This window comes from Psammomys obesus, unplaced genomic scaffold (genome assembly GCF_907164565.1).
Source record: "Psammomys obesus unplaced genomic scaffold, mPsaObe1.curated_primary_1811, whole genome shotgun sequence".
Lineage (NCBI taxonomy): Eukaryota > Metazoa > Chordata > Mammalia > Rodentia > Muridae > Psammomys > Psammomys obesus.
In genome coordinates this window covers 5212946-5222976 of record NW_026596460.1, presented here as the reverse complement: position 1 = coordinate 5222976, position 10031 = coordinate 5212946, and the positions used below count along the sequence as shown (strand labels likewise).

The window sequence follows — 10031 nt, the reverse complement described above, 5'->3', positions numbered from 1 at the left end:
TCATAAATCAAGGAAATGCTTCACAAATTTGCCTGAAGGCAATCTGATGGCAGCATTTTTCTCATTTGAGATTCCTTTTCCCCAGTTTACTTTAGCTGTGTCAAGCTGTCAAAAAAACTAGTGTTACAAAAAATTATGTAGCTTAGAGGGTAAGACTCCAATATCTAGTTAGCTTTGGTTTCCTTAACTGCCAATTGGGAGTGTGTGTGTGTGTGTGTGTGTGTGTGTGTGTGTGTATGTATCCTTAGAGATTTATTGTGAATATTAAATGGGAGTAATATATTCCTAGAGCTTAAAATTCTGTAACAACCAACAGTGACAATGCATTCTCTCTCTCTCTCCCTCCCTCTCTCTCTCTCTTTCTCTGTGTGTGTGTGTGTGCGTGTGTGTGCACATGCACTTGTCTGTGCACCGGTGCATGGATGCATGTGCCTGTGCAGAAAGGCATGCTGCTGGGAGAGCAAGCCTAAGGTGTCATGGATGCTAGGCAGGCATTGTACCATTGAGCTGTACCTGTCCCGAGTGATAGCAATTATCACAGTCATTGTTAGTGTTTCAGCAGTATGCTGATGATTAAAGTAGTGCATCACATCACAGCCCCTTTTGTCTGCCTGCAGCCAGCATATAGAAAGAAAAACTGATAGCATCTTTGCTTTGGAATTCTTTCTTGGGTCACTATGCTGTTTTGCCCATGAATGCTTTGAATGTCCTACTTTGTATTGAATACCTTTGGGGGGAAATACTTTCTCTTACTTGGTGGATATAAAGCCTTGGAAATGTACAGGGATATTTTAGTAACCAAGGTCAGTGACAATTTTCTTGCTTCCTCTCCATGGTCTAGTATACTCTTGAAGAAGAGACCTTGACTGATTTCCTACACATCACCCATACTAGCCAAGATCATCAAATATAATTTCTTAGGAAAAAACACCAAGAATCATTAGGGTAATTTCTGCTTGCTGTCTGCATTTTAATAGCATTAACTATAACCTCCACTTGAGACATACTGGGTCAGTCATTATGACCCTTTGGGAACTTCTGTTTTGCTTCTAATTTGTCTTTAGACTGGCTGGCTTAAAACTCCTAGCTCTAATATGCTGCATCTTGGATGCTCTTAGTTGTCTGTGAAACTGAGTCTGCCTACACACTCTCCTATTCTTGATTTATAAATAGGTTCAGCTGCCAACAATTACACATGCTCTATTTTTCGATATTCCTTAAGATGGGTTTTGGAGGGTAGGTGGCTTTTACTCTCATGAAGTTATTGGAAACTCTCTCCGTTTTCCCACATGGGCATATTTGGAAGGATGGTGATAACTCTTGGCCTGGACACCCCAAGAAACAATCTTCAACATGCAGAGTAAATCCAGGATCACATTTCTAACAGCTCTTCATAGGGACAGGCCTAGGACTAGCTTGAGCATGTTAGAGTATGTGCACCTGCGCACTCTGTGTCATACATGGCCACACATGCAGTGCAAAACACTGGTGGTGGAGACATTAAGAAGACAGAGAAAAGAGAGACTAGTGCGGCCTGGAAACATGATGAATGAAGAGTAATGGATATGATTAAAGACTTAAGGTCTAAGGAAGGAAAAGGCACTGACTGTGTCAAGATGCACTAGACCTGCCTAGCAAATTAGAAGGGAGCATGTGAGGAAAAGCTGCCTAGGATAACTGGCTGGGAATTTCCGTTCTTCGCCAGCCTGGGACTTGCATGGAGGTAATACTGAGAACTAAATAGAAATTTCAGGAATGGCATGTTATTTATTTCATCAAATAAAGCACCAGGGAAACGAATTACATACCACCGCTTTTACAGAGGGAGGTAATGAAACCGAATGAAAGAAGAAACTTTTCCTTTGGGTTCGAAACTGGGTCCCCTGGCCTCACTCTGTAGTCCATCTTTGCCAAGGATGCTAATTAACTCTGACCTGAATGCGCCCCTGAGGCCATCTCTTCAGGTAACATCCCCATTTTCTCATCCTAAGTTCATGGGGTTAGTTTTCATGCCCCTAAAGCATAGCTCAGAGTTTCAGGAGAGTAGGGTGCAGCAGATGGGGAGCTCCAAGATTTAGAAACTCAGAAGACAGTGAGGGTTGGGGGCGTCTCAGTCAGGGATTACAGCGTAAACCAAAGGAAGCACCAGAGGATGGCTATTGGACTAGAGGCCTGAACGCATGACTCTTACAATTTGGACGTGATGACTTTGCAAGAAGTTTCCGTGTGTAACTTTTCAAAAAGAACGAAGGAAAAGGAAGGGAGAAAGGGAAGAAAGTCAGACACTAGCTTGGTCAGATCTCTTTCATGTAGCCTGAGGCACAATCTCAGGTGGAGGAATCCGGTTGGACCAGTGGGGGGCTCCACCGAGCTTTGTCCCAGGAGCCCCTGACGCCCCAAAGGCTCCTGAGAGACTCGGGAAGGTTTCCTGAAGGGCCCTCAAGGACTAGTTCCCGCAGGCTATTTGGGTCTTCGCAGGTTGTTAGTCTCAGCGAGGCTTCACCTTAACTGCGCCCTCGCACCTCCATTCCTGGGCTCAAAGACTCTCTCCCTGGGGCAGTAGATTTGCAGGCGGGTCTCGGGCTAAGAGAATTCCTAGAAGCCCGAAGAGGCTGCCTAGCTCAAGTCAGCATCCCCCAAGAGCGCTTAGGCTCCCGCTCACACACTAGTGGACTACAGAAGGCGGGGCCGGGAGCCGGGTGCCAGCAAGGTGAACAGCCCCTCATCATCCCCGCCCACCCAGGAACCGCGTCCCATCCCAGTCCAGCGTTCCCAGACTGACTACAGGACACGCGGGACGTGGAGTTGGAGCTGCTGGGGGTGGCGGAGGTCAATCAATGGCAGGCATGACGGGGAAGCGGGACTGAGCTGCTGCGGGACTGAGCTGCTTCGGGACCTCTAGGATACTTGCCGGCCCGCTCAGCCTGGAGTGGGGACCGTGAGTCAGATCTCCAGCGCCCGCGGGTCGGGAGGGAGGTGGGGGTAGGTGGCAGGTCAGGAAATGACATCAGAGGCCTGTGCTGGGGAAAGGGTGGTCTGTGCCCGGCGGGGGCGGTGGTGAGTAGGGAGGCCGCAGGCGGACCTTTGCAGAGCCTGAAGCCCGGGGCAGGACCCGGGCTTCTTCCTGGGGGAGTTTCCTGCCCGGTCCGCCCTCCCCGGCCTCTCCCCGCCCCCTCTCCGGGCCGCTCCTTGTATGGTCTGGGCGCCGCTCTCTCCCCGCCCCCTCCCTCCCTTCCCTTGCGTGTCGTCCCTCCCCGCCTGGCTAGAGGCTGCTCCGGACCGGGACGCAGAGTCCGCGGACTCGGCGCCTGGGCGGTCACCGGAGACGCGGCGCTCACGCTCCTGCCCGCGGTAAGGCGCGGGGAGCAGCTCGGCCGCCCCGGGGAAGGGGACACAGGGAGGAGCGGGTAGGGTCACCGAGGGGAGCTTGGACCAAGGGGTGTCAGCCTTGCACCGCGCTGCGTAACCTGGTGACCCACCCCCAGCAGCCCGGCCTGGCCATGGCGGCCCCCCGCCCGCCTCCCGCGATCTCGGTCTCCGTCTCGGCCCCGGCGTTTTACGCCCCGCAGAAGAAGTTCGCCCCGGTTGTGGCCCCGAAGCCCAAAGTGAATCCTTTCCGGCCTGGGGACAGCGAGCCTTCTGTGGCAGCTGGGGCCCAACGAGCACAGATGGGCCGGGTGGGCGAGATCCCCCCGCCGCCCCCGGAAGGTATGCGGCTGGGCTTGGGACCTCGCTCTTTCTCGGGAGCCAGGTGGGGGTCGGTGATTTGGGGGAATTTGGGGGTGTCTGGAAACGCTGTTGCGGAGGGGGCTGGGCGCTGGGTGGCTCTCCTGTCCTGAGCAGATGTTCTTACCTCATCTTGGAGCTCCTGGCTGGTAGCCAGGACCCTTGGGACTGTTCCAAGTCTCCCGCCTGGGGGTGGGAGGCGGGAATGTGGGCCAGGAATCTTCCCCTCTGGATCCGTTCTCTGAAGTGTAACGGGAGCTTCATGGTTTCTCAGCCTAGTCCCGGCCTCTCTCGACCTGTTTCTCCCAGGGCGTCCTGAGCCCTCGTTATGGTACGCACAGGGATGCAGAAAAGAGTTCTTGGATTAGGGGGTTAGAACTGCCTGCCGAGGAGAGAGGGCCGGTACTGACAACCTTCTCTCTCCTTCCTACCCAGATTTTCCTTTGCCCCCTCCTCCCCTTATTGGGGAGGGCGACGATTCAGAGGGTCCTCTGGGAGGTGCCTTTCCACCTCCGCCTCCCCCGATGATCGAGGAACCATTTCCCCCTGCTCCTCTGGAGGAGGACATCTTCCCCTCCCCTCCACCTCCCCTGGAGGAAGAGGGAGGGCCTGAGGCCCCCACCCAGCTCCCGGCGCAGGTAGGGAGGCTTTAGAGGGCAACTTTGCGATAGGTGGGGTGGGGATACCACCGTGGACCGGAGAGAAGTCTTTAACTCTCTCCTATGGGATTGGGATGACAAGGGAAGACTGGGATGGGTGCCCTGACCCCTGATCCTCCAGCCCAGGGAGAAAGTGAGCAGTATTGACCTGGAGATCGACTCCCTGTCCTCACTGCTGGATGACATGACCAAGAACGATCCCTTCAAAGCCCGGGTAAGGGGTAGGGCACGTAGCAAAGGCTGGGCCCGGAAGGAGAGGAGGGGATACACGGAGGGAGTGACAGCTCCTCTAAGTGTGTTTTCCTCCCTCTGCTTCCCCTTACAGGTGTCGTCTGGATATGTCCCCCCACCAGTTGCCACTCCATTTGTTCCCAAGCCTAGTACCAAGCCTGGCCCTGGAGGCCCAGCACCCTTGCCTCCTTGGAAGGCCCCTTCTAGCTCCCAGCCAGCACCTCAGCCACAGGCCAAGCCTCAGGTCCAGCTCTTTGTCCAGCCTCAGGCCAAGCCCCAGGTCCAGCCCCTGCCTGTGTCTTCCACTAATACACAGCCCCGAGGTCCCCTTTCTCAGGCTCCAACACCAGCACCTAAGTTTGCTCCAGTGGCTCCTAAATTTACTCCTGTGGCTTCCAAGTTCAGCCCTGGTGCTTCAAGTGGACCTGGGTCACAGCCCAGTCAAAAATTGGTGCCTCTGGAAGCTTCTCCTTCTATGGGCACAGGGTCCCCTCAGGCCCCTAGCTTCACCTATGCTCAGCAGAAGGAGAAGCCCCTAGTTCAAGAGAAGCAGCACCCAGTGCCTCCACCAGCTCAAAACCAAAACCAGGTGAGGAAGCCATGGCCATGGTCTGCATGCAGTAGGATGGCAGAATAAAGGGCAAGTGGGTTGAGGGTGGGGTAGAGAACCAGAGGAGCCAGAGTGGGTGTGGCAGTAGGGGAAGTGTGGGGTCACTTGGCAGGGCAGAGAGAAAGTTCTTCTGGAGGAAGTCTGGTACTAGCTGGGGCCTGGGTCAGTGGGTCCAATGAATGGCTGGAGCTTACAATTAAGAAGATATAACTTTCCCTTGTGCCTCTGCCCCAGAATGTTAAAAGGAAGGATGACATCACAAGCCCAACCTTAGTTTTCCCCATTCTTGGCTTTGGCTTAATGCCGAGGCTCCTCCTGGCTTTTCTGAGCAGTCTCAGGGCCCGAGGGCCCATCTAGAGATACAGGTATAGTCAACACCAGTAAACACCTGCTGGGCCAGCATCAGCTGAGGGCCTGGCACTGTGCTCTGTGCTCCCAAGGCTGGGACATGGACAGGAGAGATCTCTCAAACAGGTTCAGCCTTCTGAAGTCATAGGTCCGGGGTAGAATTTCCAGCCTGTTTCTCACAAGCTGTTTGACCCCACTAGTCAAGTTGGACAAACTTTGAGACTTTTTTTTTTTCTTCTTTCTTTGAAATAACTACCCATCCCAAACAGGTGAAGAACAAGTGAGCTTTTCTTACTCTAGCACATGGTACAGTTGTTGCTCAAAATATAGTTGTCGCCTGATAGTTCAGGGGAAGAGCTCTTTTGAGTTGAAGAGACCTAGTGGTCATCCGACTGATAACTGTACATGTCTGTACGTACTTAGACACCAGTGTAGAAGAAGTGTTGCTGAGTTCCCATAGGTCAGAATCTGAGTTACACGGATTTGAAAGTAGAAAGCAGCATGGGAACTGTCAAGTTAGGAACAGTTTCATGAGGTTGGTCTGCCTTCAAGTACTTGAGGACTTGAGAATCCAGAAAAGATTGAGAATAGTATTCAGATAGGAAGAGATTGTGTAAAATTCAAGGAGAACAGAAAGCACAGGATTCCTTTGGGACAAACTTTGAGCTGTTCTTGAGATTGGTGGGGATAGAAGTACTACGGAATATCTCCAGTAGGGAGGGAAGTTGTGCATATTGGAGAATCACTGATGATTTCTCAATAGTGTGTGGCTTGGCCAGGAGGACTGGTGAAAGTAATACTTTTGGAAGCTTTATACAAAGTTTTTCCAGCCGAGATGCATATTAGAGGTAGAGAGGTCTGTGATGCAGGTGAGTTCACTCCTGGGCCACGTAGTATTAGTTGCAGTGAGAAATAAGTCTCACAGATAAGAGCTATTCCAAAGGAAGAGCCTATGGGAGGAGGCAAATGATACGCAGCAGGGATAGGAGCAGACAGATGCCAGGGAAGCTCAGAGCCTGAGTATATTGGGGAGTAACAATATTACAGACAAAATAGAGAAGTGCATACGGGGAAATAGTTTGAACGGGAAGAGGAGGGGTCGGATGTCAGTATGTTGAGCAACAGGCTTCAGGAGCACTTGATCTCGCTGAAACATTAGCTGTCATTCAGCTAAGTGAGACTGTAATGCAGGGGGCAGGCCTCAAGCCAGAGGTGTGCGCACAGTCACACACACCACAATGTAGCTGACAAGTCTTCCAAGAATTCCATAGCAGGAAGTTAAGAGGTGTTAGGACCCTTGGGTCATGCTAAGAGGATGGAAGAGGATCCTAGGATGGGATCCGTAGATGTGGCTGAGGTGACCTTGTGCCTCCTCTTTGTGGGCTTAGGGAGTAGGACTCAGGTAAGCAGAGATTTGACTCAGGACTTGATAAACGACCTTGGGACTGTTTGTGCCCTATGGTGGTGGCAAAGTTGAGTGAACAGTTAGTGTAAACATGGAAATTAGTGGTGTAGCCTGATCTCAGAGTTTGGCAGTGAGAGCTGAGTGGTGTATAAGTCACAGCACACGGGAAGTCGAGGCAGGAGGACTGTTAAGAGCTCAAATCAGACTATAGTCTCTCTCTCTCCTTCTCCTCTTTCTCCCTCTGTCTCTCTCTGAATCTCTCTCTCTCCCTCTCTCTCTTTTGTCTCTGTCCTCCCTCTCTCTCCCCTCTGTTTGTGTATGTGCACGCGAGTGAGTGTGTGTGCGTGCATGCGTGTATTAGGAGTTTAAAGTTAGGGGAGGAGAGTCCAGGTATGCGTTTTAACCAGGAAACAGAAGCCATTGAGGAAGCGGCCAGAGATCTCTGAGAGCACCAGTTGACCCCAGAGGCACTGGAGGGAGCAAGAACAGGGTGACTACACCGTGTGATTGGGGAGAAAAAAGGATGAGGGAAGTTAGACTGGCTAGCTGCCAGGCATTTGAGGGATGAGGTCATCGGTGAGGGTGAGGGAGGGGGCGAAGCTCTTGGGGGCTCAGAGAGATGGAAAGGTTTGGAACAGCTGTGGCGAAGGCAACTGGGAGTCTGGTAGAGCCAAATACCAGACAGAGAAGGTGGGGCTGGAGGGTGTGGCAGGTGCTGCAGTGTTTTGGGAGCTCTGCAGTGTTCCGCTGCCTCTCCACCTACTTTCTGCAGTGTGGCAGCAGAAACAGGAAACAGGCGGTGCTGTGGCCTAGGGTTAGAGATTGGGCCAGATAGCCTAGGGTGGTAGAAGAGGCCTTTGTTAAAAGGTAGTGACAAAGCCATTCTAGGGACTTGATTGACAAGGCACAAGGACAGGTCCTGGGGCACTCTAGACCCTTCCACTATGCTCTTAGTGACATGATGAAAGGAGAGGTGGGGATAGTTGGGGAAGGATCTTCTGACCAAAGAAGTGATAAACCATAGGTTCAAGCTGTCCTGAGGTAGAAGATACGGAAGAAGAGTGTGTTAAAGCTGTGGGTGTTGAACAGTGATATTGCTGCTGGCTGGGCGAGAAGGCAGCAGCTGATAGTGTCCTGCAGGAAGGACATGGGTACCCACAGGGAGGCATGAATAGTTTATCCTTCCCAAGAAGGGAACAGTCATTTATAGTAGCATTTACTAGAGAGCGAGGATGGGCTGAGTCCATTTCCCTCAACGTGCAGAGAAGGGGACTTGGGAGAGCACAAAGGCAAAGCTTGCATTCATTAGTTAAGAGGAGGAGACTGCAGGAGCCAGTCTTAGAAGTGGCTGTGGTCTGCAGGAATGACTTTTGTGCTTTCCTTGGGAAGGCACAACATGGCAGGTAGAGCTCTGAGTACAATTCCAGGATGAGGGATAAGAGGAGCGTGGTGGGGGAGGACAGTGAGGTGACCCAGGGGATGAAGGGGTAAAGGCATCAGCAAGTGACGGGATCTCAGTATCCTGAGTGTCCTTAACCCCCACAATAGTCTAGATGCACCCAGACATGCTGGTGCGGGTCAGATAGCCCATCCTCACGTTCTCAGTTTTCTAAAGTGCCTTGTCACTACTCAAGGACACTCCCTCCCCTCTATAGCCTTTAGCCATCGAGGTCCTCTACATAGGAATGGTCTGGCCTAGGACCTGGAGACTTATGGGGAAAGACTACAAAACCCTCACTCAGCCCCTCACTTGGGACAGAAGGACCCAGGGTGTCAGGAGAGCTGAGAGCACCTGCCCAAAGCTTTTGAGTGTTTAACCTGTGCTTCCTGCCTATGTTACGTCTTCACACTGACAGGGGCTACTCAGAAGCTGGCAGGACGGGTAGGTGTGCGTGCCCACAGAGTGTGGCATTTCTCGGGAAGGGGGACTGTCTGAGAATGCTCTGTGAAGTTGGTATGTGGCCTGATGTGTGTGGTGCCTCTGTGACCTGAGCTGCTGTATGGGTGGTTTCCATTGCTTAGTTCTTCTGGCTTGACTGAATGCCTCCGGGTGCAAGGGTTTGGGCTGAATGGGTGAGGATGTCCCACTGTAGGAGATGCAGCTAAGGTCAGTCATGCCCCTATATTTCTATGTGTGGTGCTTGGGGTCAGGGAAGGGAGGGGGAGAGAGGAGCTTGAAGAGTGCAAGCATCCAGGAGAGCAGGTGGAAGCTTAAGTCTCAATGTCAGAAGCAGTCAGCTGGCCCGTCTGGGAGGATTTGGAGAATATAGAAAACACATTGGGGTTTTAGGTGCGCTCTCCTGGAGGCCCAGGACCCTTGACCTTGAAGGAGGTGGAGGAGTTGGAACAGCTGACCCAGCAGCTGATGCATGACATGGAGAATCCTCAGAGGCAGAGCATGGCTGTGAATGGTGAGTTCACCACCCACTCTTCCCCTGTTGGTGTGTTGGCTGGGTGAGCTTACAAGAGCTCCTGTGAGCTTCTGTCCTTGTTGAGATGATGGTTTCTGATCTTCCCAGAGTCCTGTGGCCAATGCAAGCAGCCACTGACCCGCTCACAGCCTGCAGTCCGTGCACTGGGACAACTGTTCCACATCAGCTGCTTCACTTGCCATCAGTGTCAGCAGCAGCTGCAGGGACAGCAGTTCTACAGCCTGGAGGGGGCACCCTATTGTGAGGGCTGCTACACTGTAAGTCGGTGTGGGGCCTTCTGGCTGGGGTGGGGCTGGATGAGTTTTGGGAGATGCTTCCCTCACCACCTGCTCTGATGGGTTTGCTAGGAAACCCTGGAGAAGTGCAACACCTGTGGGCAGCCCATCACTGACCGCATGCTGAGGGCCACTGGCAAAGCCTACCATCCCCAGTGCTTCACCTGTGTGGTCTGCGCCTGTCCCCTGGAGGGCACCTCCTTCATCGTGGACCAGGACAATCAGCCCCACTGTGTCCCTGACTACCACAAGTGAGCACCTTTCATGTCTCTTTCCCGTTCCATCCATGTTTTGTCTGGAAACCAGGCTGCCACCTGGCTCCAGGTTGGCCACAGACTGTAGAGT

At 52.6% G+C, this 10031-nt stretch overlaps 1 protein-coding gene across 2 annotated transcripts in view; it reads left to right on the top strand.

Moving 5' to 3' along the window:
* The first annotated feature begins 2765 nt into the window (after positions 1 to 2765).
* The window catches only part of Zyx (zyxin), an 8755-nt gene continuing 1489 nt past the window's right edge, over positions 2766 to 10031 (top strand). The window contains exons 1-8 of one of the 2 annotated variants that reach the window (XM_055598283.1): positions 2766 to 3351; positions 3486 to 3708; positions 4162 to 4364; positions 4507 to 4599; positions 4711 to 5205; positions 9270 to 9390; positions 9499 to 9668; positions 9759 to 9937. In XM_055598283.1, coding sequence (XP_055454258.1) covers positions 3501 to 3708; positions 4162 to 4364; positions 4507 to 4599; positions 4711 to 5205; positions 9270 to 9390; positions 9499 to 9668; positions 9759 to 9937 — 1469 coding nt within the window. In that variant the 5' untranslated portion in view covers positions 2766 to 3351; positions 3486 to 3500. The remainder of the gene's footprint in view (positions 3352 to 3485; positions 3709 to 4161; positions 4365 to 4506; positions 4600 to 4710; positions 5206 to 9269; positions 9391 to 9498; positions 9669 to 9758; positions 9938 to 10031) is intronic. The other variant, XM_055598285.1, reaches the window with a different exon arrangement.